Source organism: Lissotriton helveticus, chromosome 10 (genome assembly GCF_964261635.1).
Source record: "Lissotriton helveticus chromosome 10, aLisHel1.1, whole genome shotgun sequence".
In the NCBI taxonomy this organism is placed as follows: Eukaryota; Metazoa; Chordata; class Amphibia; order Caudata; family Salamandridae; genus Lissotriton; species Lissotriton helveticus.
In genome coordinates, this window is record NC_136071.1 from 132,371,235 (window position 1) to 132,398,757 (window position 27,523).

At 44.0% G+C, this 27,523-nt stretch overlaps 1 protein-coding gene across 1 annotated transcript in view; it reads right to left on the reverse strand.

Moving 5' to 3' along the window:
* BAIAP3 (BAI1 associated protein 3) overlaps nt 1-27,523 on the reverse strand; it is a 1,057,809-nt gene that overhangs the window by 429,221 nt on the left and 601,065 nt on the right. Inside the window, exons 4-5 of the mRNA XM_078664937.1 lie at nt 13,839-13,922; nt 4,621-4,728 (exon numbers count right to left, since the gene is read on the reverse strand). Coding sequence (XP_078521063.1) covers nt 4,621-4,728; nt 13,839-13,922 — 192 coding nt within the window. The remainder of the gene's footprint in view (nt 1-4,620; nt 4,729-13,838; nt 13,923-27,523) is intronic.

The window sequence follows — 27,523 nt, forward strand, 5'->3', positions numbered from 1 at the left end:
AATCAGATACAAAACTAAAAGAGGCATACTCACTAGTGGGAAATAAATATGCAACAAGGCAACAGTAAGAAGAAATATAATCAAAGAGATTATGTACAGTCAAGCAGTGAAGAAAATCAAGCCACCAGGATGTAAATGAGACCAGATAGGTCTCGAGTTATAAAATGGCTACAGAGTAATATCTGTCAAGGACAAATTATTTAAGTTCTCTTTTAAATGTGGGATGAGAGGGAATGATGTGTAAGAATAGTGGAATAGCATTCTGAAGTCTGGGAGCATATCTAAAGAATGACTACTTCAAAGTAATTATTGACAGTGGTTTCCAGCAAAAAGAAGTCTGAGCTGTTGAGCTGGCCAAGGCTCCCCAAGATCCTTACCTTCATTGCCAGTTAGTGCAAGTGATCGCAATGAACGAGTTTGCACACCAAGCAAGTAAGATTATTTCTTGACCTTCCATTAAAAGGTAGACAACATAGGGAGCGCAGTGCAGAGGTGTTGTGATCATGGAAGTCGATTCCAGGGATCAGACATGCAGCCGCATGCAAGGAGGCTTTGAGGGGAGCAAGATGGGATTTTGGATAGCCAATGAAAATAATGTCCTGCAGTCGAGTCTGGGAAGGAGCAGTGCATAGTTCTCGACTTTAAGATCATGTTCCAGAAAGAAAGGTTTGATTCAACTAATCAGTTAGAGCTGATGATTGGCTCTCAGCAGCTATTGCACTAATGTGCTTGTGGAAGTTCTGAAAAAAAAATCCAAATGATTTCCCATTGTCAATAATAGTGTGTATCCTAGGGTGTTTATAGAGTTAAGGTATTAATGACGGGTATTTTTGCTTCATTGTGTAAGACATTGGGTTATTAGTTATTCAGACCTGTGCAAGTAATAGGTCCACAGTTTCCTCTTACTGTGACCAAGCACTCCATTGTAGCACTGGAATCTCTTAGGATAGTGAAGCCTCATATGGCCTACTCGGGAGAGGTGGTGTGGACTAGTAGAATCAACCCACCAAGACTCATCACCTGACCCAGACAAGGTGATAGTCAGTTTTACATAGGGTCCAGCACGGCGACATTGGAACAACCTAACAGAGGCAGAATGGATGATGTCCCTACGCAAGAACCCACAGGTATCCGGGCACACAATATTGTGAACTTCAAATAGTGGATCACCAGTTGCTCCGACATTCTGGCCACTATAAAATGAAGCAAGAACACAGAACAAAACTAGAACACATGCCAGCTGGTGCACAGAAGCCTCAAAATGACGAAGCGTCACTGCAAGCGGCTGGAATGAAAATGGAGAACCAGCAAAGGGAAAGTAGAAAAATATGCTTTCAAATATGCCCAAAAAAGGTACTACCAGCTCACCCGAGAAACTAAGAGGTAGGCACTTGTCGAACAAAAAAACACCAGCTCCAACAGCAGCAAAGAAATCTTTGCAATTGTGAAAGACTTCACAATATATATAGCTGTCACCAGAAACATCAACCCATCACAAAATATGTGCAATAACCTCTCAAACGACTTCTCCAGCGAAATTGTAAACATATACAGCACTTTAACCCCCACAACTGGACTGCCTAGCCATCTCCAGGAGCCTCCTAGTGACAAAGGAAGTCAAAACAAGCACCACATGGAGCACCATGAGCACAGAGGAAACGACACCAATCATGAAGATCATTCACTCCGGAGCCCCGGCAGACCCCTGCCCCCACCACGCCGTTCACAAAGGAGCAATCTCTGTCAGTGTGGTCCTCACTTCTATCCTCAACACCTTCATCAGAACAGGCACCTTCCTGTAACCATGGAAACACACAGCCATCAAGGCCCTCCTAAAGAAAACCTTGGTCACCAAAACACGCCAATTCCCGATCAATATCCCTCCTTCCTTACCCAGCCGAAGTCCTGAAAAAAGCAATCAACAAGCGCCTATCTGACCATCCCATCAAACCAAAATGAAGGGTGTTATGGGGCATCATTGTTTCTGTGTGCTTGCACTGCGCATCTCTCCTTTTTTATTTATTTGAAGTGGGATAAGCGGTCACACCTTGGTCACCCCCACGGTAGGTTTTACTTTGGGGGCCGCAGGGGGAGCCCCCCAACCCCGCCGACATCCTGCGTACAGCTCCATGCTGGGTGGGAGTCACCAACATCTTTTGCTCTGCTCTTGCCATGCAGGAGCACTTCCCTGGTGCTCCTGCGGCAGAGAGCTGATGATGAGGTCCTGGGACCCGGTACTTGTCTTCTGGGGCCAGGGATGGGGTCTCGGGCCCCTTTAAAAAGGTATGCTGGCCCAGGTGATGGGGTCCCCAGCCTGAGAGAGAGTCTGGGAGAGGGGGCTCAACACCCACCCCCTCCCTAGAGAAAGAATTACCCAGGTACTGGCCCTCTCAAGGGGTAGAATTCAGGAAGGCTGCAGAGCCCCATGCACTCTGTTCTCTCACAAGGGTCAAAGGTCAGATTCTTTTAAGATGACTATCTCCAGCCCCGTTGGGCTGATTTCGATGATCTTGGGTTCACTGACTCATTTTGATCCTGGTGGCGAGCTATAGCCACCAGGAGTATTTTCAGCAGGCCTCTTGGCCTCTAAAGGGGCAACCCAGCTGGTTTCACTGGCTCCCAGCACCAGCCTTCTCCTTTGATGTGCCCTCCACCGACTCCATGGCCTCCTGGCCATCTTTGAGGGAATTTAGAGGGTGCACTGGAGTCGAAATCTTCCCCCAACTGGTCCTTAGAGGATTTAAGGGGGCCAGCGGCACTGGCCTTTGGAGAGGACCACTAGCTCTGGGGTCACTGCAGACATAGTCTTCAGTGCACCGCCTGCCTTAAATTTGCATTTCTAAGTGGGAGTGCCATCACCAGCCAGGCAGCTGGAAACTCCCAGAAACTTCAGACAATAAAATGCTAACTTTCTGAAAAGTGGCATTTGTTAAATAATTTAAATACGACCTCACCATTAAAGAGGAAAATTCAAAAGAGTATAAGAAGTACTTTTCTAGATATTACCGATCCAAATTTAGCATTTATTAAATGTCACAATGTAGCCCAACGATTCCCTAAGTCAGCAAGCAGCCAGCCTTGCTACAGTGAAAGTCATTTTGTTGGATAATTATAAGGACATCTTCAACATTAATTTCTATGTGACCTAGGTTTAAAAATCTGTACCCTGCCTTTATGGGCCATAAGGTCTACATATGGGTAGGTCACCTATTAATATTTGAAATGAAGTTTTAGGCCTGTCAAAAGGTGTATTTTGACAGGTCAAATTAGCAGTTTAAAAATGCCACTGGCAGGTTACCTGTGTGCAGACTGATAGCTGCGCACAGGTAACTTGACTGTAGTCTCTAACATGCAGCCTATACCCGGGTGCACATATGTTCACGTGTAACCAGCCCAGTGTCCCTTACCCAGGCTGCGTCACAGCGGCCTTATCTTAAAAGACGGACACTGGTAGCAAAGACATGGCAGTCTAATTTACCATGAAATGACTGGGAGGGAGACTCAGGTAATGATACTCACCCACCATAAATGTACAAAAATGGGTGATCAAAAAGCAAAACATCTGAGTGTTCTATTAGGGCCGAACCCATTTGCAAAACATTGGCATTGAATGTAAGATGACGAACAGTCAACCAAACTTGGGTGTTATCAAGGGTAGAGTCTGCCTGTGAAATATCCTTGGGTGAGGTTACCCTCAGGTACATTTGTGTGCTGGCTGCATACTGGTATTGAGAATGTTACTTTCACTAGCCCTTCATTGCTTATCTTTTCCCACTGCAGCCATAGGCAATTGTTTGCCATGTGTCTACGAAGAATTTGAAAATACGTAACGAAAGAAGCAAAGTAGATTTCAGAATGCTGTGAGAAAAATAACCTTCTCACAGCACACGACTTAATAATAAGTCTAGCACGCGCCCTTATCTCCTTCCCCCATTATCTACTTAGCATCCTTATGTCTGGTGCCTTTTTTTACATCTTTCCTTTCCCCTTTTGCACATCCTTATTACCTTTCTCTTTCTCTCTCATCCTTATCCCTGACTATCATTCTTTTACTTTTCCTTTATTTCACTCTCGCCTTTTCTTTCAATCCTTTCTTCTCTCTTCTCCATTTCTCCACTCCTCTCCTCTGTCTGTATCCTGTTCTCTCTCACCCTCCCAGAAGAGTGAACATAGTATCAGGCCTAAGGCATGCTTAGAGTTTAAAACATTCTGAAGGGGCAGCCTTTAACATGCCTGCAGCTGGTACCTGCCAGACTGGGCATCTTCCAGCATCTGAACTTCGGTGCCACTGCACTAGATGCACCATTGTAGCTACGCCCATGCGTAGGTTCTACGTTTAAACTACTATGGGATATGGATTTCAGTTGTGAGGTTGGATGATGACCATGAAATAAATCCTAGCTGTTCACAGAAAGGACACAAAATGTGACCCTGCACTATGCAGTAGCCATGAATATAACAAAGTGATGCCTCATCCATTGGCTCATGTACTTAAATCTAGGACTCAGTTGAATAGCACTGAATAACATGCAACGAGTTTGACTGAATATTCTGCATTTTTGGTGTACATTTAGTATTTTATCTGAGTACAATTCCTTGACATTTTCTAAAATGACTCACCTTTTTAAGATAATTGAAGAGCACTTCCTCATTTACAATTTGTTCTGATGAAGCAACCCCTGCCTTGTAAACCAGCGAATAAAGAACCTCTTCATGTAACATTTCCAGCTTGAAAGGAAACCAACAAAACAGATTGTTATTAACATAGAATCCTGAGTTTATGTCAATATATAAAAAATAGAATGGTATGGCAAAACAGTGGTTTAAAAGATAACTCCATGCACTATAGGTTGGCATACCAGTGACATCTCGTCAAGGCCCCATTTAAAGATTAACTGTCTGATAATTACCCATAATATGCTTACATAAACACAGAGTATTAGATCATTTTTAGCTTTTGTTTGAATTTAGTAGAAGTAAAAAGTGGACTTTTCTCATTGAACAGTGAATACGTTTCTGTTCAATGATCCTCTAGTTTCCTTAAGAGCTGTAGGTAGGCGAATGTGGTGATAGAAGTAGCCCTGTGTTGTTTGGGCGTGGGAGTGATGTGCTACAATTTTTAAAAACTTTTTTTATTGCATGCTGAATGGCATTTAAATTTGCCAAGGTGAAGAATTGCTTTGCATTGCCTTATTTGTATGTGTGATATTAGAGCCTGTACTGTGGCCCGGACGTTGCAGCCATACATAAAAGGGTTGATTTGGTATCAAAGATGGATCTAGAACCAGAAGTACAAGTTACTTACCTTAGGTAACAATTTTTCTGTTAGAGCCTCTATCTAACTGCAGATTCCTCACCTTAGAATATTCCCAGGCATCAGACTGGAACAAGAAAATCTTGAGCAGTTTTGTTAGGTGCCGGTGGGCGGCATCAATCGGCTGTGAAATGGCATCGCCCGCATCAGAAAAGATGTCCCAGTGCCCCTATAAGTGCCACCACTATGAACTTATATCAGTTACTTTTGTTACCACTTCCACAAACAAAACGCAGAGTCACAAAAAACAAACATGTAGACAGGTGTGTGGTCTCTAATAGGTTCTTTAGGGTGAAGAACCCAGTCTGCAGAGTGGGGAGGATGGGAGGGTCATGATGAATCTGCTGTTAGATAAAGTCTCTATTTGAAAATGCGTTACGAAAGGTAATTAACTTCTCATAGAGACTTCTACCCACAGATTCCCCACCTTAATATAGCTATCCAAGCAATCCCTCTCTGGAGGTTGGTCTGCAAACTTGCTCAAACCCAAAAGCACCAAATAGGTAAAATCCCTGTCTTGGAGGACCTGTAATCCAAAAAGCAGTGCTTCATGAATATATGGAGTGACATCCATGTAGCGGCTTGGCAGATGTCTAGGACATGTAAGCCACAGACCTCAGGAGTGAGATCGAAATGTCTTAACTGCTGCGTTCAATCTCCTTGCCTGAAGGCAGAGCATGGCCAGCTTCAGATGCTGAAGCCAGCCCTGCTGCTGCAACAGGAGCTAGATCCTCCTGATGGTCAGTGTGAGAAATGGAGCTTTTGGTTTACGTGTGTGTGTGAATCCTTCTCAAGCAAAAACCACAAAGGGTGAAGCACAAAAGTGACTAAATTAACCTTTGCTTAACCCTCAGGTAGCTTGGCACAAAAGCAGTCAGGCTTAACTTAGATATAATGTGTTAAGTATTTGTGCAACACTCAAACAGTACTAAAGTGAAAACAAATCACAAGAAAAATCCCACACCTAATTGGAAAAATTGAGTACGTTTTAATAAATTATTTGACACCAAAACTACACAAATCTAATCAATGGAACCAGTTATGATTTTTTGAAGTTTTTTGTAAAAACTAGCACCTAAAAGATCAAAGAGCCAACCTTGGACATCTAGCTGTGTGAGACCTGGGCAAAGTCATGATGGAGCGCAGTTTGGATAAACTAGGTGGGTTGAGGCCTGTCTCGGCTTACTTTTGAAATTAGAAGAAATGTTGAAGAAATAAGTCTGAGAATGTGAAGTTTACCAGGGTAGGGCTGCTGGTGGTGAGTGAGGAGGTGTCATCATACTATGGGGGCCACTGGATGAATTTGAGGTGAAGATTTCTATGTTTGGACTTACGGCCTGATTTAGAAGTCAGCAGAAAGAATACTCCTTCGCATAAATGACGGATATCACATCTGCTGTATTACGATCTCCAAAGTTTCGAAAGTGATCATAATACAGTATACGGGATATCCATCACATTTGTGACTGAGTGTTCCCCTCTGTCGACTTATAAATTCGGCCCTTACTCGTTTTTTGGACGTCAAAATTCTCAGGTGGGATGAAGATAAAGGCTGTAGCTAATGAGGGCTCCAAGAGGCTGAAGAGGAGCCACTGCACAGGATTTGTTCCAGTCTCCTGTTGGTTCTTGGTGCACTATTTAGGAGAAATAACCACACAGTAGTGAAAAAGGAATTTAGGATGTTTTTTGCTACCTAGATATATAAGACTTAAGAGTATATGTCCAACTTTTTTTTAATTCATTACACTCTGCCCCAATGGGATTTTTAGGTCCTACCCATGGTTAACATATATGTTTTAAAAAGGAAGGCTTATGGCAAAAGGTAAACCCTGCAGAGAGGGTCAAGCTCAACAGGCAGCCAAGTCAGAGGACCAATGCTCACGCTCAGGAGTTTGTGATACAATTCTCTCTGTGCCCAATCCACAGCCACTTGGATGACTTGAGCCCATTTGGTCCTGATCTTCTAAATGGAATGCATCGCCGGGCGAGAGCCGCTTTGGAAATTCCAATGACGAGAAGTACTTGCAGTGTACATTCTTGGTGGTGGCGAACAGATAGAGCCAACGTTCTTCCAATTTGTCTAAGAGACCTCATGCCACCTCTGGTTGTAGTTACCATTCAGGATAAGCAAGGCATCAATGGCTGAGTTAGTCCCACTGCAGAGCCCACAAATGACATCTGTTGTGCTTTACCAGTAGGATGCAGGAGGCCATCAGACCCAGAAGCTTCAGAAATCCAGGAGGGAGGCTGAAACATCAGGATCGTAATGCAAATATCCTGGACTCTCCAGTGCGAAGGGCAGGTGTGGAACTGCACTGTATCCAGAATGGCTCAGATGAAAGGGAGTGTCTGACGAGTCAGGTGTGACTTCGGCATGTTGATGGTGAATCCCAGAGAGTATAAAAGGTGTGCCGTAGTGGAGGTGGGTGGCGACTGCCTGTGGCAACCACCCCCCCTTCAGCAGCCAGTCATCGTTGTGGGGGAAGACTGAAATCCCAGACCTCTGGAGCTGAGCTACAACCACTGACATCACTTTTGTGAACACATGAGGGGTGCTGGTGAGGCCGAAAGGAGCACAGGGAACTGAAAATGCCCATGGACTACAGTGAACCACATTTAAGTTCAGGGGTTGATAAGGCCTGGACGATTCCTGCAACAACGTTGAGTGGAGTTGGGGCAGCACTAGGTCGGAGCTGGGTATAAGGAAGGGGTCGTAACCATCAAGCATCATTGGGGAGCTATGGTGGAATAAGGGACCTGTGTTGGCATAGGTCTGGATCCAGTGTGGATCTTGAGGACCGAGTTGCTGTCAGTGGTGGACCCTCCAGTAATAACCCAGCCAGGACACCTTATACCTCTGTGGGGTGCAACGGCATGCCACAGGGAATCAATGGCTTTAAGATGGCATGCATGGCATCATAAAATTCTCTCAACTCAGCTGAATCACTCCAGTGAACCCACGGTAGTGCAGAATGGGCCCTGATGCTGCTTCACAGGTGAAGTGCAGAAATGGAGCATAGAAGCATGGCATATGTAGGGCAAAGCCGTAAATGCTTTGTCTTCTTTTTTCAGTACTTCTTTGGCTTACCTGACTTGGAGGACGAAGCCTTTGACCACAAAGAAAACCTTCCACAGAAGCGGCTCTAAGACCGGCCAGAGAGCGGCAGGCTCCATGAAAGGGACTGAGGCAGAGAGCAGCGGAGTCTATTTCTGCTCCGCTGCCAGGAGCTTCATTGTCCACTCGTGAATTTCCCTGGAGAGCATCGATTTGCTCTCACCGCATGCTTTGGAGTCAGGAATCAACCCCAGGCACCAGAGATAGACATAATAAGGATCAGACACAGACGTCTGTCTGTGACATTCCCCCCGAGGCTTAAACCCATTATATTTAGTGGGGGACATGTCACTAGCACACTGTGAGTAATTTACTCAAAAAAGCTTCGTCCAAAAATCTCAAAAAGTTGGTCAAAATTTTTCTGAGGTTGCTCTCTGGATCCAAGATGTTCTGTGGAAAGAAAGGAACTAACGTCAGTGCTAGGGTGGCACTTAGATGGGCACTTTGCTGTCCCTTCTGACATGGATGGCTCCGAAATGGAGATGATCTTCACCACTTTTCGGCATGCAGCTGAACTTACCATAATTTTCCAGATCCATTCTGATGCCTGAGGAATATTCTAGGTGAGGAATTTGTGATTAGAAGTCTCTTTCACAATGACTGCCATTCTCTGGACATGATTCGTGAAAGATAGATTGGTGTCTACTTAGAAAGCTATGGGCCTGATACAAAAGCAGAGCCATGATGTGAAGCTCTCAAGATTGATGTTGCACTGCTAGTGTATACCAGTAATGTAAGTGTGGTGTGGATTATTAGGACCACTGTTGTCTTGGTTGAATGGAGCTTAAGGTAGTGGTTCCAAATCCAGCATGACCTGAGGTTATAAAGAAAGTAAGCTGCCAATATTGTGAGTTTTCTTTCATTTGCATGTTGAAGAATTAAGATATTGTATTCCTACAGGCTCCCTAAGAAGGGTAAATAGCATGGGTCAGGTGTTGAACCATGGGAAAGACCACAGACTGCAGACTTACATGAGGATTTGGAAAAGTTTATTTGGTACATTTCTGTCTGTGTTACAGAAAAGACACATGGCAGTTTGGAAATGTTTTAGTTAGCTAATGTGAGAGTAAAGTTTCTGCTGGAAGCTGGAAGCTGACAGTGCCGAAAGACGTCAAGGCAAACTAGCAGGCAGGGATTGTTGTTATTGATATTCCTCAATGCATTGACAACTGCCTAGATTGTTGCAGTTTCAGTGCTACATTGAAAGCACACCTATGACTGGTAGGATAGGCTTGTGTTGAGGGAAGACTGAAAGATTCCTCTGAGGTACTGATGTTGTTGATGTGATATGCAGTATCAGTACAAGGTATTTTGCTAAATGAAGCACGCAGGATTTTGTTATTATTAGCCGTTGTTATTAGTGCACTTATGAAACTAATCAGAGCTTGGAAGGTCAAAGGCTGGAAAGACTGTCGTGCTCAAGAGCTACAATAATTTATGTGTGATTTATCACTATTGGTATTATTGTCATCTGCATGCTCTATAGTCATGCTTGGTTTCTGGGTGAGACGTTCAATCAATCAATCAATTATTCAATCAGGGTTTTTATAGTGCAGGTACTCACCCGTGAGGGTCTCAAGGTTTCTGATCCGTCTGGGCACTGAGGTTCAGTCGAAGAGCCAGGCCTTAAGATCCTTCCTGAATTTGGCCAGCAACAAGGCTTGCCTGAGGTGGAGAGGCGTGGTGTTCCAGGTTCCAGGTGTGAAGAGCTTGAAAGAGACTCTTGTTGATTGGGAGCCAGTGGAATTCTCGCAGGTGTGCGGTGATGTGGCAGCAGCGAGGGATGTTGATGACCTGTCTGGCTGCATTTTCCTTAGGTGTTTCTGGGTGACGTCGGCATACAGTGCGTTGCCGTATTCCAATCTTCAGCTGATGAGTGCGCGGGTGACCGTCTTTCTGGATTCAGTGGGGATCCACCTGCAGGTCTTGCGAAGCAGCCTGAGTGTGTGGAAGCATGATGAGGAAACTGGGTTGGTCTGGTGGTTCATTATGAACGAGGAATCCGGTATGATGCTGAGGTTTCACGCATGGTCTGTGGGTGTGGGTGGTGTTCCTAGCACAGTGGGTCACCAGGAGCTGTTCTAAGCTCAGGGAGTGGGACCCAGAATGAGGAGTTCGGTCTTTTCGAGTTGAGTTTGAGGTAACTGTCTCTCATCCAGGTGGCGGCGGTCCTCATCTCATTGTGGAAGTTGACTGGTGGCTGTGGGTTATTTGGTGAGGAAGAAGGATCCGCTGGGTGTCGTTGGCGTAGGAGACTGTGGTTCCTGAGAATGGCTTCAAGTGGGGCCATGTAGACATTGAAGAGGGTGGGTCTCAGGGAGAAGTCCTGGGAAACTACGCAGCTGATCTCTGTGGGTTCTGAGAGGAACAGTGGTAGTCTGACTTGCTGTGTTCGACCAGTGAGGAAGGAGGGGATCCAGCCCAGTGCTTTGTTGGATATGCCGGCGTCCTGGAGTCTCGTGATTAGAGTGCAGTGGGAGACGGTGTCAAAGGCGGCTGAGAGGTCCTGTAGGGTGAGGGCTGCTGTTTCACCCTGGTCAAGGAGGGAGCAGTTGTTGTCTGTGGCAGTGAGGAGGGTGGCCTCTGTGCTGTGGTTGGTTCGGAAGCCGGAAGTCGAGCATGTGTCCTGCTCAGTGGTGAGAGGTGACTAGCTGCTTGAGACCCACGCTGGCAAGGTTCTCCAGGAGGGATGCATGGTTCAGGTTGTTGGGGTTGTTCAGGTAAAAAGTGAGGTCGCCGACTGGAATGTAGTTGGTGGATGTGAGAGCCTGGGGTGCGATGAAGTCAAAGATGGCGCCGGTGAAGGGTAGGCGGGCTAGGAGGTCTGTAGATGAGGGCGCCATGGAGGGTGGAGTTGTGTTTGGTCTGGACCTGGAAGTGGTGGTGGAGGTGTTACATGCTTGTCGTTGGGTCGTCTTAGTGGGTGGTCAGGCAGAGGGTAGTTTTGTAGGTGATGGCGATGCCTCCTCCTGCACTGATGGTGCGGTCCTTGGGGATGACCTTGTATCCGTCGGGAATGGGGTGGTGATGTTCGAGTCTGAGCTGGGGTTCATTCAGGTTTCCGTGAAGAAGGCGAGGGACCAGATTTTTGTGGTGTGTTTATGGAGGGAGCAAATGTTGAGGAGGATGCAGCTGAGATGGTCGGGTATGCTGTGGGTCGATCCTACGGTGGGAGGAGCTGGAGTGCCGAGCTGGATATGGCAGCAGTAGTGACAAGAGACAGGGCTATGGGAGTCGCGAGGCGATGTGAGGTGGCAGGTGGTGTTGCATCTGGGTTGAGGGCTTGGCAGGTGCAGGCATCGTAACGGGTCGAGATACAGGGTCTGTGGCATTGGGAGTGGTCCAGACACGGACAGGCGCAGACAGGCTTGCCTTTGGCACACCTTTGTCGCAGCAGCAGCATGACAGCACAGCGGCCATCATTAAGAAGTATGCAGGGGCTGAACAGCTGGGAGGGGGAAAAAAAGGGGAGCTGGAAAGTGGCCCTGGAGGGGCCGGAGCTTCGGGGGATCACAGGGGCAAAGTTGCAAAAAAGTTGGGAACATGAAAAAGAAAAGGTAAAAAGTACAATAAAATGTGAAGAGGTGAAAGGATAGAAAAAATTCATTAAAAAAGGCAGAGGAGAGAGACAGAGGGCAGCCCAGCAGCAGAGCAGAGACACTCTACCACTAGACCATCAGGGATGAGACGTAGGCAGGAGCCTGCAGGTGGAGGAGTCTCTAACTACTGACTAGAGCGCCAGATGGTCAGCAACAGGGAGCTCGGGCAGCAGCTACGAGGCGGAGCTGTGCAGGGAAGGGAGCAGTCCACTGATAATATCAGTTGGGCCATATCTGTGGATGTTTGTATTATTTGTAAGCAATTGAGGAGTATGTGGATAAATGTGATATTTAGTAGCCATGTAGAGAGCTTTGCATTTGTTTGTTGGCAGTTAAGTTGGCTGTACTGATGTCCTTTTTTCAGGTTTTGTCTGCTGTTCTGAGTGCAGTAGATGTTATAGGGGGATGAAGGATGGTGCAAGATCTTTGTGAATTTGGGGATGCGTCTTTCAATTCTATTGAGGTATTGTTTGTATGAAAAAGTGGATATTTTACCTCTGTCTTTATTTGTGCTTGGGCCTTGGGTGGCAACTGCCACCTGGAATCTGATGTTGGTGTCAAATGTAGAAGGAGGAGAGAAATGTGTGCTTGGTGGAGAGTATTGGCTGTGTAGTTCTTTAATAAGTGTCTTCTAGTTTCAGTTAGCTTGAGTTGTGCTTTGTGTGGGGCTTCCTCGCTGAGATGTAGAATCGGATGGGTTGATGCGCAGATCAGGTTAGAAGAACCAGCTCTAATTAGGTCGAGGAGATGACAGTTGTGATGACAATTGATTTAATGTAAGTGATTGTGGTGAACTGAGATATTGAGAAAGTAGTTGAGTGTTCAAAAAGGGCTCAAACTTCCTGAGGAGATTGATCTGTTCCAATATTGGCGAGTTCATCAGGGCTCAGTTGTGATTGAGCAACAGTATAGAATTTTGCAATCATTGCTATGATTGCCCCTTATAATAAACTATGTTTGACCATTGAGTCCCCCTCGTTTTAGGAAATAGCCTTTTAAGTTAAAATAATCATAATTTTGAAGATAGGCTTTGTAATTCTGAGAATTGAATTTTTTTTTGGTAGGAGTGAAGAATAGTGTGAGCTGCAGGGTAGACTTGTGTATGGTGACAATGCTATTGCAAGACTTGTGAGATTATGCTTGATGTGTGAATGTGAAGGGGTAAGTTGACTGAAGTTGAGTGTGTCATGTGCAATTTAATAAGGTTAATATGTTCTAAAGCATCTTTTGGATTGATTGGATTTATTGTTCGACGTGGAAATGAGAAGTTATTCGTTTTTATGTTCACATTAAAAAATATAATGTCACAGGTTTCCAGAAATCATTGAAGTATATAAGATCAACGTATAGGACAAGCAAATGAGCAGTTATCCCTGTAACATAATCATGTTGCTACTGCTTGTCAAGATAATGTACAGCAGTGCTGGCCTTGGGAAACACTGGCCTAAATGCAAATGATACTATGCTGCACATGATGGGGGAAATGGAGAACACTTGTGGACAATTAGAAATGTTAGGCTCATCTGTACAAGAATTTGGTACCTAGCCTTTGGTAGTAGATATCTAAAACAATTTGTTTTGGTCTGGACCCGTGAGTGAAGAAAGACATAGCTTGCAAATCATGCTCAATGCATTTCTCAACAAATAATCCAACAGCTACGGTCACGACGGCGTGGGGAGGGTACATAAAACACAACTTTCTAAACTTTTTGCTTAGAGCTAGAATTTAACTCCCAAAATATAAAATCTATGAGTGCTGTAAGGCTGGTGTTATAAAATGTGCATTCATATTTTATATGTGTTTATTTACCTCTCTCTTCGTTAGTTTCAGCTTCTCTGCGGCTTTTTTCTGGTCTGCAGTCTCGGAAGGCGGAGGTGCAGTGTTGTTTGTACACTGAAATAGAAGAAAACATTTTAGATCTGAGGAATTAAAGTAAGAGTCCATCCTAAGAATGTTTATCTATCAGCGTAGGGCCATAATGTTGGGTGTTACTATGGATCATTGGTTACTCAAAAGGAACCGATTTCCACGAAGCATTTATCAATAGTTCTATTCTGGTGAATTCGTCATCTTCGAAATGATGGTCAACACAGTTCTAAGTGACTCAGGCTGGCAATGAAAAGGTGAAAATGGTCCTACAAAAGAAATATTTATGGAATCTGATCTTTGGTGAATTGAGAGTCAACCAAAAATTGTTTAATTTCCAGCTTAGTATAACCTTTTTCATAGTGAGCAATGCTTACCGTCTCAAATTAACTTTGTTAGAATTAACTTTGTCTAAGAAGGTTGTCTTGCAATTAGTTAGAAAACAATTACAGGCTCCTCAACAACTGTGAAACACCTGTGTCTCAGGATACACAGTGGTGGGGGTTGGATTTACTAACAAGAATGTATTTCTACCCAAACAACCCCTTTTTTAGCATCATTAGTATCAGTGCTTGAAATTGAAAAATTGAAGTGCAGGTATTCGGTGCCTGCTTGTTTCTGAGAAATGCTGTTACTCTCCAATTAAAAGTAATACATTTCTCTTCAGAAGTGTCAGTACTCTCCCTCTCAAAATTACCAGACAGTACAGGCCCATTTAAAGCACTGATTAGGATAATAAAAGACTTGGGAAAATAAAACAATGTTCTAACCTATACCTGCATGTAGCTCTATAGTGACAGTTCATAGCTCACTGTGCTATATTAAGATTGTAACTTATGAAATACAAGTAACAAAATGATCTCAGTGACAAAAGCAGCAATCCACTGAGCTATTCACATTAAATACAATTCTGTGCGCTGAATGCTCTTTAACCCCCTGCACTACTTAATGATGAGTCAAAACAGCCACTAGACAAAACTCCAGTGTCTGTCCAGCAGGAGCACTGATCACCAGTTATCTTGACATTTGTATTGTTGCCTGAAAACTGCAGGACACAAGGAACTCTGCAGCACGTGCTTTTAAACCCATAAGGTATTCCTAACCCAGCATCCCCTAACTCAGCACCAGGTGTGGCTGCACCGTTGCACTGCCCTAAAGCCGGCCCTGAACATGCTGCGACCGCTCAATCCTCGATCAAAGTAGCCATACCTCATACCTTTGCATGCAGCATCACATATGCAATCCAGCTAATTGATTGAATTTGCATAAATCTCCATAACTAAAGGCTGTTGTTTGCCTAACCACGGATCTTAGATGCAAAGGGCATATCCCAATTAAAATATCACTTGTAGATCTCATAGTTGCTGCTTTAAAACCAGAGAATAAGTGGCTTACTTTCAATGACATCACAATCAGCATTCAACAAGAATGTAACTTGGTACATGTGATTTGTAATGTTGCTTCGGTTCCATGTCATTTCATCTCAGTACATTTCAACTAAATGCTATTTCAGAGAAACAATTTGGTGAAAACGTTACAAAACGTAAATCAAATTTTGCAGCGCTTCGCATTGTAATGGACATTTCGATACATTCTAGGGTGCTGAAAATCTGTTAATTCCAAAAAGGGTACTGACTTTATTTGAAGCACTTAATTTTTGTAGATATACAATCTATTGAATGTTTATTTTCAAATGCCTTTTTAATAAAATAAGTCTTTATGTGTTCGATTAATAAGAATCCTTATACATATAATTGTAAAAAAACAAAACCAACCTAGCTGAATTAAATTAATTTAGCTCATACTATTGCACTGTATGAGGCAAACAGATCAGTACCATGCCTCCTGGATTAGAATCAAAATGAGATTAACTTTATTCGGGAGCAGAATGCAACCATAAAAGTACACATTCCGAGATAAAAACATGGAATGTATAAAATACTCATTTAACTACAATTTAAAATAACAAAACATATAATCTCATAGAAAAATACAGTACGATGCAGTAAGACAGACATACATATAGAAAAACATATCAAGAAGAAGAATGAATATATTACTAAAAATGCCTCGTGCTACGCGACCGCACAGTGGCTCTCAAGAAAGAGCCGACAAGAAAACAAGACTCATGATCTACCAATTGTTGTAAAAAATAAAAAGCTGGGCAGTATGAAGTTTGGAGACCACATAAAAGGGGTTAGGAATTGTATATGGCGTATTTTTTGTAAAATTCACAGAAAAAGGTAAAACTCAACATTGATTGCCCAGATCTACCATCGCAAGGACATAGGCATATGCCAAGAGTTTCTTGATAGCCCAGTGAAAATAATAATCATCAGTCCCAAAGCCCATATGCATTAAACAAATAATTGGTCAATGGTCTATCAAGACTCAAGCGCAAGTGAACTGCAACAGTTTAGCATTCCCACATTGAGTCTATGGGATTGGGCTTGATTGAATTGTAACATTTTCACAAGCCTTTTATTTAGACTACCACTGGAGCCAGGCTCCAGAAAAGGGTGAGACAACCTGGTCTCCAGGAAGGTTTCCTTTACATATGCCATCTATGGTACAATAAGGACTATATTGCAAGCAAGAAAATATCTGATAGTGTTTCTTGTACGGGCCCGCCTCCTCAGTTGTCTAAATAGATAACCACTGGAGTAAGGGGCGAGCTCTAATACATTCGCCCATATAAGCCCAACCCATCTCCTCATGACAAATGAGAAGGGAGGAGGATAAAGGGGCAGAAAGGGCTTTTCTGCAAAAGTTTTTTTCCTTCACCCGAATGGCTTTTAAATTTGCAATACCCCACATCTCAGCCCATTATGTTGCACTGCGGACGCACTGAGTCGCATTAATCTGTAAAATGGTAGAAATTACCTCCCCCAAGGGGGCTGAGGTAAACTAAAGAGGGAGCCACCTACCCAGGGTAGCTTTAGTCTGCGGTGTGTAATATTGGGTGACCATGAGCCAGCTGAATCAAACATGACCTAGTGCCAGTGCTTTCTAAACGGGTTGGACCAACCGTAAAGGTAGAAATCTAGATATGCTTAGCCGCAAGTCATAATAAGGCGCAGAGCTTTTAGCATGTGGGCCATCAGCACTGCACCATTTGCATATAACACGGCAGTGAGTAAAACTCCATTCACCTTTGCGACATCGAGGGTAATGGTGGATAAACAAGAGCTGAGCTCATTGATATATAATATAAACAACATGGGTGACAGCATGCAGCCTAGCCACACACGTCAGGAGATTTTTATTTTATTGGAAACTTCACCATTGGAGCCAAATCCTACTCTGGCTTTCATGTTTTCATGCAGATAGGCTAGAAAGTGTACAAGTGCTTCATCCTTTCCCTTAGAAAGGATAAATTGCCACAGCTTTGACCGATTCATGCAGTCAAACTCAAATGCTGAAGTCAAATCCATAAATGCAAGATATAATTGTTTTTCCTTGGCTATTGGGTACTTACCTATAATTAGATTTAAGTTCAGGCATTGCTTATTATACCTACACGGTTTGTAAATCCATACTGACAGTTATGTAAGATTGCCTTTCTGTTACCCACTTCTTGATCCTATTATATAAAACTCTGCCTAGTAATTTGACAGATGTGTCAATGAGTGAAATGGGACAATAGCAACGAGGATGTAACCGGTTACCCTTTTTAGGTCTCGCCAGCGACGCAGAGCATGCGCTGATCTCTTGTGAGCTCTATTGTTGTCGATTTAGCTTCCAAAGGGGGACAGGAGATGTGCACTCGCCTGGACAGGCGTTGTGAACGTGTACGGCTCGCGTTGTTTGAGCACAATGTGCGCATGGCATGCTTTCACTTTCCTAGTTAGTTTCAGTGTTGTGCTTTACTTTGTACCAACCCCCCTCTAGTTGTCCGTGCACAACGCGCTCATGGCGCGATTTTACTCTCCTAGTTCCTGCTTGGAAACTACTGTGTCCATGGTACCCCAGGTGCACAAGTCATCATTCACCCTATCGAATGCCCAACGTGATTCTCCTGAGCTTTTTGTCACTCAATGAATATTGGCTGTCTTTGCAAAGGTGTTTCATACCCTCTAAAAGAAGTTTATTTCCAACTTTATTTCCAACTTTTTCCACCTTTTAAAATGATGAAGTTTGTATGCTCTGCACGTTCACAAATGATCCACAAGTTCAATGCTTCAAAGATTCTTAAATCTTAAGCGCCACAGAAAGGGGAACCGACTTCAGCGCATGCGCAAGATACTCGGGATCATCTGTTTTAATTTAGCCGCATGTCTCACAATTTTCAGGCAGTATGCTGCTCAGTTACAAATGTGTGTCTAAATATTAGTTGCTTAAAATAGTGAAAAGGGAATTTCTAGTAATATTTCATGTATGCCTGTCCATGATTCTGAAGCGTAGTCTTTTTGACACCCTGATAAGCGCACAGCTGTGTGCCAGTTCTTTTGTCCACACCTGCAAGGGATGTCGTGTGCCAGATTAATTGGTGCAGAGAGCCCTTGTGTGCTGAGCACATGTTAAGAGCACTAACATAACAATGGTTACCACCCTGCCTGCTGACGCAGCTCCCCAAACATGCTTTGTTCATGTTACATTCGTGTTTTTCATTATGCAAGTCGGTTTTCAGCTAAAGTCACTGCTCACCAGTGTTCTGTAGTCAATGGTAATGAACCTGGCTTTAAACCAGGTGACAGGACGCCTGCAGGGCCTGTGCACACAATCAAGAGTACATCAAGGTGTGTCAATATTATACATACCACCAAATGACATTTTTTTTTAGATGCGCATCCATGTTAGAATTAAGAAGGGCTCGCTTTTACTATTTTATGCGGGTTTCCCTACTATTGAATTTCAGGTATCACTGCATTTTTCTTCACCTGCTAGGTTGTAGCAAATCGGTTTGCACTTCTGGTGAATTATCCACTGAAATGAAGACTATTTAACCCTTGTCACCAGCTGCCGCAGCTACTGCTCGCTCAGGAGATGCCTCCCGCCTCTGGGGCCGCCCCAGCTGGTAGCTAGCATAGGACCCAGGCTTTTGCAATACAATGCAATAGGTCTCGCATTTACGTACTTTTTAGCTACTGGCATTGTAAATGAAATGACTTTTATTTATGTTTTTGGTTTTAAAATGTCAATAAAAGGCATTGTCATTTACAATGCCGATAGCATAAACTCGCGAAATTTGTGAGACCTATTGCATTGCAAATGCTTGTTGAATATTGGGTCAATAGTGGAAGTAGTCCAAGATCTCAGTACAGGGGGTGTGCAAGATTGTTGAAAACATTAGACATTAACAGAGCCCAGAGTTCGATGTTACACTTAATCAAATCAATAAGAACTCCTTCAGGGCCAGGAGCCTTCCTACTGACACTGGCAGATGGAATCAACAACTTCACATAAAGTATTCTGAGTGCCCTGGTGGTTGCTAACATTCATGCTAGGCCGAGTAATCAATACTGTGGCATTATATATTTTGGAAAAATAAGACTCTCATACCTCTTTGGTATTATGGCAGCTGTTGGAACTGGCCCTTTTTGCAAAGTTATCCCCAAACTTTTTGCTTCTTCCTCCCTTATTTTTCCTGACCTGTGGCTGTTGGCAATAGGACTCTGCGCGCTTTACCACTGCTGATCAGTGCTAAAGTGCATATGCTCTCTGTGTAAATTGTTATGGTAATTGGTTATCCATGATTGGCATATTTGTATCCCCCAGAAGTCCCTAGTAAAGTGCACTGAGTGTACCTGGGCTGGTGATACAAATGCTACTAGTGTGCTTGCAGCAATGGTTATGCCACCCACCTGAGTAGCCCTAAAATGGTGTCTCAGGCCTGCCACCGCAGTGCATGTGTGCAGCCTGTGAACTGCCATGTCCTCCTGGTCAGTGTCCCCACTGACCAGGCCTAACCGTTCCCTTTCTGTGCACATTGGTCACCCCTATGGAAGGCCCAAGGTACCCCCTTGGGCAGGGTGCAGTGTATGTAAATAGTAGAGCATGTACTAGTGCAGGTGACATGCTCTGGTAGTGAATTACAGCCATTTTCGTTTTTCACTATTGTAAGGCTATCTTGCCCATAGGTTATCATGGGGAATGCTGGCTACAGTGGCTAACCGCATATCTTCCCATAGGAGCAAGCTAGGACATAAAAGTCTGGTATCCCTGAACTCAGAATTTAATAACACATGTTTTAGGAAAGGTGGTTTTTAAATCCTCTGTTTGAGAACAGCACTTTTAGAAAGTAGCTGTTCTCTTGTCTGACCTTTCTGTGTGCCTTGGCTGGTTTGTGAATTGACTGTCTGGTTTGTGAGTGACAGGGCTGGGGGATTCCAGGAGACAGAATGAGCCCGCTGAGTGGTGAATAGAGAGATTTGCATCTAGATGGGAGGGAGAAGTTGCACCTGGGACCTGAATAGGACTGTGCCCGCCCCCCACAGTGCTGGCTCCACCCCCTGTGGTGCGTCTGATGTCTCTGCCCTGCACTGTGAAAGGAGAGAAGGAATCATATCAACAAAGTGCTCCAGGGCTGTGCTTTCCCTCCACAATGCTGGCTCCACCTCCTGCTGGGCAGCTGACGACCCTGCCCCTCTCTCTGAAAGGAAGGGAGAGGCCAGGAAAACAAGTGCTCAAGGAACACCCAGAACTGGTTCAGACCGGGCTCAGAGCCCTCCTGCACAAAGGGTACAAAGACTTTTAGGGGTACAGGACCCCTGACTACAGAAAATTAGATCATCCTGGAATCAAAAAGAAACCTCTGCCAAGGAGAAAGCTGAAACTGAAGAAGGAAGACTGTCCTGCTGTTGCTTTGCTGGACTGACCTGCTGTTACTTTGCTGCCAAGGAGAGGGGAAAGACTTTGCTTTGTGCTGTGTCCCCTTGCTTGAAGGAATCTCCTAGGGCCTGAGAAGAGCTGGCTCCCTGTTTTAAAGTCCCAGGAACAAACGGACTTCACCCCAGCTTCACTGAGCTCTGCTGAGAGAGCTATGTCCTTCCTGGAGTGCTTGGCCCATGTGTGGTGCCTCTGGAAGTTGTACCTGTGTTGGGGAGCTACAAATCAAGCTTTTAAAGACTTTGCTACAGAAAATCTATCTCAATCCTGGCTGAGCGAGAAAATTCCCGCCGCTACGAAGACCGAGATGGTCGCAGCGCCTGTCGCCGCTGACGGAAGACGTCGCACCCTTCGTTAGCGGGAAGATTTCCGCTGCTGCAAACATCGTCGCAGAGCCTGTCATCGCTGGGTGAAATCATCGCATCACGTCGCTGCGAGAATCGTCGCAGAGCCATCGCATCGAGGAGCTGCGAGAAAAAGATTGCTGCTGGACCACGCATCGTCGCCCCGGAGATCGTCGCAACACCCGAGAATCATCGCATCATGCCTTTGCGGGAGAAAACTTCCTACAGAACCTACGCTCCGGAATCCATACAAGTGGCCTTCCTCCCCATACAGACCGGATTCGTCACAACACGCCCGCTGCTGCAGCGGGGTTGTCGCATCGCCTCCCCAGGGTCTCAGGAGCAACACATCGCTTGTTTTCCACCGCACCAGCTTCTGCTTTGGAACTTTGTCGCTTTTAAAAGGTACTGTTGGCTAAACGTGACGCAACTGTGAACTTTTCACGCAACTGTGGATTATTTTATCGCAACCTTAAGAACTCGTTTGCAACCATATTCTTGAACTGTGTATGTTGGATTTTTGTCGTTTTGGTCTTGTGTAGTTTAGATTAAATACCTTTATTTTTCTAAACTGTTGTGGAGTCAGTTTGTGGTGTTTTCACTGTGTTACTTGTGAGTGTTGGTACAAATACTTTACACATTGCTTTTGGATAAGCCTGACCGGGTGTGCCAAGCTACCAAGGGGGTGAGCAGAGGTTATCTAAAGAGTGTTTCCTCCTTACCCTGACTAGAAGCAAGGGTCCCTATTTGGACAGTGGTACCTACCTCTGCCAACTAGAGACCCCCAGTTCTGACAGCAGCCCATCAGAGTCACAGTGTGATTTCTTGTTCTCATAGCAGTTACGGCACTCCAGAAGGATGTACTGCCCTTCTTAGATGCTGCTTCAGCTAATATGTCCAAATGCTGTGTAATTACCTCCTTCCATCTCTTTGCAGTAAACGCTTTTTACTGCTTACTTAAACCTACCACTGTGCGAGGTTCCCTAGGGTTAGCAGCACGTGCCCTGCGTAATAATCGGTTGGCTGCCAACCAGTCTTGTTTGATCCATCATGATACAGTGCATAGGGATCTGATAGGTTTTACAAGAGTTTTTTTTAAATATTTGAGCACAGGCCAAGAAAGGGCACAATACCGGCTTTTGGGCTACCTAGTCAGTCAGGCAGCTCATAACCAATTCCTGACTATTTTTTAAGATATTTTCCAAGAATTGGGTGAATTTTGGAGTTTCCAAACCAATCTGAGGTTATCTGGGGATGATTGCAGTTTGCTAATTCCAACATCTACATTGATGGAGTCAGACCGGCCTCAATGGGATTGTAATCCCCAATATTTGAGTGGATGGTTGCTCCATGTTGTAATATATTAGTTAAGCTACTAGAAATAAAAATGTAATCAATTATAGATGAGCTCCCTATAACCCTATAAGTGGGCAGCCCTGGGCCACTAATACCACCCACGTCCGTAACATTATTCAAGTCAAGTGGTGAGAGGTAAGCCTCTAACTCCTTGCCGCTAATTTCGACACCCTCCGTAATGCACTTATCATTATCTAATTTGAAATGCTGGGTCAACCTAGCATTGAAGTCACCTGCTAGGCAAAGATACACCTGACGCTCCCTATCAGTAACCTTACCTAGTAGTGGATCGATATATTCAAACAAAGCAGGGAACTTTGTGTTCAAGTATTAACCAAGTCATTATTATAGAAGTTAACCAGTTTAAAGCTCAAAGTCCCCGTAAAAAATACAACCTGAAAGTCCTTTGCTGGGGTTTCCAGAGCCTGAGCATGACCACCGGTCAGCAGATTTACATTGATATAGAGACCCCTGATGCACGTCTAAACCAAGATGGCACATCGGGCACACAAAAACCCATCAAACACCAGAGGCTGAGGGTCCCAAGTTTCCTGAGACAACAGGATATCATAGTTTCTTACAAAAAGCTGCCAATCCGGGAGGGGTACCATGGAGTGGAGACCCGCTACATTCCAGCTGAGTATTTTGAAGAGGGGTACATGTGAGTTAGACTTAGCAAAAGGTGAGGTGAAAAAAGGAGCCGAAGTGGAGCCAAGGCCTGATTGGGCACTACCTTTTGACTTGCAACCGTGTTTCCCAATAGTCAGTCAATATCGTTGAGATCAGATAGTGCTGAAAATCTATTCTTGCAATCCAAAAGTGGCCTGGGCTGTGGATACCTGTGCATGAAGGGGGGTATTATTGTTTTTTAGAAAAATCCCAGGGGTAATGTAACAATCCTTGAGCTGGTTTGATAGCCCACCACGTTTGACCTAAGTAGTTTTCTCACACTGGTTGTCTAAACTTTACCACATTACAATCTCCCTCTATGTTTTTACTTGAGGTCCCCACCCAGCCAACTCTACATAACATTATAAATTCTTATTGCGCTCCATTACATCAAAGTTTTTATGTCTGAAAAACCAGTGGGTTACTCTGCGATGCAATTGTTCCCATGATTCAGACTGGTTGCACCGTAGGAGTTATTGGAATTGACCACGAGTATGCCATGTTCACTTTGATGGCTAATGAGTTGCACTCCCCCCACCTCTTCTGTTGTCGCTGGTTCTCCGTTAATCACACTGGTACTGCTGCTAGCGTCAACAGATAGTAGCTGCTGCTCCAGTGACAATTTAAGTTCAGTCAGCGCTATTTCATTAGATAACACCCCTAAGGCTCTCGCAAGCATGCGGTCTATGGTAGTTATTCTGTGCAGTGCAGTGACAGGACCAGTAGCCTTACATTTGCCCATAGCCTGAAATTAAAATGGCACTCACTTAAGAGCTCCAGTTGGGCAACAGCTGTTTAAATCCTTGAAAGTGGGTGGGCCCAGCCCAGCCTCTTCCATGCTCTGACGGGCGCAGACAGGCCTGCTCTTGGCTCGGTCTTGGGTTGTGCACGCGTCTGGACTGCAGTGGTGAAATACGCTTAAAAGAGCTAGTAGAAACCAGCCCCTTCTCCTGGGCTCACAGATGCAGGTTGGGAGCTGAAGTCCACCCCAGTGTCGGCAGGCAGAACCAAAGCGCCGAATGCTGGATACTGTGTCCTGGATTAATTCTGTAGGTACTATTCCTGAGGCACGTACTCCCTTTTTAGAATAAAAATGCTACCTTATTAAATAATAAAATCCTTAAAAAACAATCTAACATTCATATAGTCCAAATTCCAGAAGATTAAAATGTTCACAGTTTTTTAATTCAATGATTTGAGTATACTTTCGATTGACAAAGTAAATCACATTTCAAGCTAGTCTGGCAGACTAAAAGCCTGGAAAGGGCAGGGTAGGATTTTAATAAACTTTGGGGCCAAATGAACACTTAATGTCCATGATGATGGACATAACTGTCCCTTCAGGACACAGAGTGAAATAAGTTGTCACATTTGTCAATTTCCATAACTGCCAAATTCATATATTTTACTGATCAACAGATTAATTCGTTGTTCACGCCCTGCGATAAAGTGGATTAAGTTGTATGCGTGCCTAGTATAAGAAATGAGGAACACAGAAGTTTTTGGTGCAAGTTTAGCAAGTGAGGGCAGCTACAAACGATGTGCTCTAATGAGCATGAGTAGTTTTTGGTCAATAGAGCACTTAAGCTGTATTTCAGTGAGGTAATTTGAACTAAGAGAAACCAAATTCTTATAAACTTGGCTCTTGCTTATGTTTCAATGTCATCCTCACGTGGAGCTGGGGAGCTGGTGAAGTGTAGGTTGTAGTTGGTAAGAGTAAAGGACCACATGATAGGTTGGTAAAGTCATCAATATTTGTGTTGTATGAGTTCTCTGTTGCAGCACTTATGGTGATAGTCCTGAAATAACCATATTCTAGATTATTTTGCCACTCATTCCCTCTTTAAGTCCGATGAGTCTAACATTCTATGCAATTCAGCAGTTCCATAAAAGGAGTGTTCTTTTACGTGATTGTTGAGGTCCCTCAAAATAAGACTCAACCTCTGAGCACATCAACCTAGATCAATCAATTCAAACTCCAGTTTTAGTTGGTATTGAGAAGTGCTTTGAGGAAGACTAAAAAGTAAGTGAATTTAAGCTGCTAGAATTTTTTAAAATTCAGATTTTAAAGTTGCCCCAAATGATGATGAACTATAGAAGAATACAGGGATCAATTTTGCTTTTAGAAGTTCTCAAATTAAGTCGCCAGATAAGCTATGCAATTTGTGATATACTTTTCGTAGTTTGTACTGCAGGATTCTTGCTCTATCATGCATGGCTGCTAGTTTGATGTTGTGACACAGTTTCTAACGTGCAACACACCTAGGAACTGACAGGCTTTTGTCGTTGTGATCTTTGCTCCTCTAATCCACCAATGGTGAACCCCGGAACATTTACCAAACTGGACTATCTTCATTCATTTTTCCCAAGTTGAGATTGAGATCATTTAGTTCTTGATAGTAGAGGTGATGCGCCAAGGCTCGATGTGGTCCGATAGGAGAACGATCTAACAGCATAGTTTCATCGGCATACTGAAGGACCAGGCTGCAAAAGGAGTTATGTTTGGGAGAGAATATATGTTTCTTCTTCAAGGTGGGGACTAGATCAGCGGTATAGAGACTGAATAAGTGGGCAGAGGTATGCAACCCTGCTCCAACCCTCTGCTGATGTACATTTTCCCAGTAACTGCGTGGCTTGATCCAATCTTCATTCCCACCCAAGTATCTGTATGAAGTATTTTAATTGCTCCAAACAATGGCAAAGCAATGCCCCAAGCTGATATTTCCCCCATTGTGTTCCTCCATTCACCCTATCAAAGGTGGCACTATAGTCCAAATAGAAAGCATGTAGGACTGTGTCCTGTTGAATGTTTGGCCTTTCAGCCTTTCCTGCATCCAGTTTGGTGCAGCAGGAAGATGTTCAAGGTGGCAATTCATTCCTGAAGATCTAATAACACACAGACAAATTATTTCTCATCATTGTCCATTAGTGGTATTGTGTTAGCATTTTTAGGATTTTCCACGGAGTAACACAAATCTACTAGTGAGGTTAGGATGTCCCCCCAGTCAGAGGTAATATTAGGGCTATTTGTAGACCTCAAGAGGCAAAACTGTTCTAATGCTTTCTTCCTTGGTTCTAGACCAGTCTTGGTACTTCTTTTCACAATGTGCGTTCCTGCTCAGTCTTTGATGACAGTGTGTTATCCTCCTCTTTGGCAATACCTGGGAGCTGATTGATACAACTGAAGCCCCTTTTGAATTCTGTGACTCGGACTCTGCCCGAAGTGCTCAAATTAAACCAATGACACCAATGTGTAATCTAAGAGATTTTTTTTTCTGGCATGACTATGTTTTTTGGTGGTATATCAGGAGCAAGTTGACCATTTAGATTGATTACTGGGATATTCAATAATTTTTCCAGGAGGAGTTGCTTTTCCAAAATAGTCCTTGGGATAGGATCATGTTTGGAATGCTCCAATTACTGTTAAGATTATCCTCTGGATCCCTGATTAAGCATTGTGGGACTAAGATCGCGTGAAGGTCCCCATTCAGGATCAATTCCATGTTGCCTATTCATGCTGCAGCTTCATAAAGTGATCAATCAGTGGATGTTGTGTTTTCGTTTAAGCATCCAGTCAGGTAGAGTATATATGTTATATAGAACAACTGCATGTTGCCTGCTAGCTCCATTCAAAGATAGTCCCATAACTAAAATGTAGGTGGAGTCTATGGAGATCCCCACCAGTGATGCCTCCAGCCTATTGGAGATGAAGGTCACTAAAAATCCAGAAAAACAACCTTAATCTGACAATTTGACTGCCAGTTTATTCCAAGTAGTATATTGTTTTAAGCATAGTTTCTCCTTAGACCAAGTTTCTTGTAGACAGATTAATTGATTTAAAAGGATGCCAAATTGCCACATGTGTGTCCCAGCTACTGTATGGTAGTGAGGTCTGGGGGTATGCAAACTTGAGTAAGATCCAAACCACAGAGAATCAAATTCTACACCAGGTAGTGCAGATTGCACATTCCCTCTCTGAGTTTTCAGTTCAGGCAGAGCTTGGCCTTAGTCAAGTGATGGACATGGTGGCCCTCAGCCCCCTGCTGTGCTGTATTAAGGTATGGACCATGAAGGAACTAAAACATATCCACTTGATCCTTGTGGATTGTCTGGCCCTTGCTTGGGTGCACAAAATTCATGAATAGCCTATGTGAAGGCAGCCTTCATCTCTTTAGGCAAGACTGATATCTTTGATGATCCCATTTCTTTGTCCTCTTGAGAATTGACATGTGTTAAGACGTTGTTTCTGGATCAAGCCCTCCTGGATAGAGAGCAGCATGAACTGCAGAAACCATCAGTGCAGAGATACATGCTACTGAAGACTGTTGAGGGCATGGAGCCGTATTTTGCCCAGGTCGGCCATCAGTGAGATAGGTTTCTCCTGGCCAGGTTTAGGTTTAACTTACTTCACCATCTCCTGGCCTCTCCATG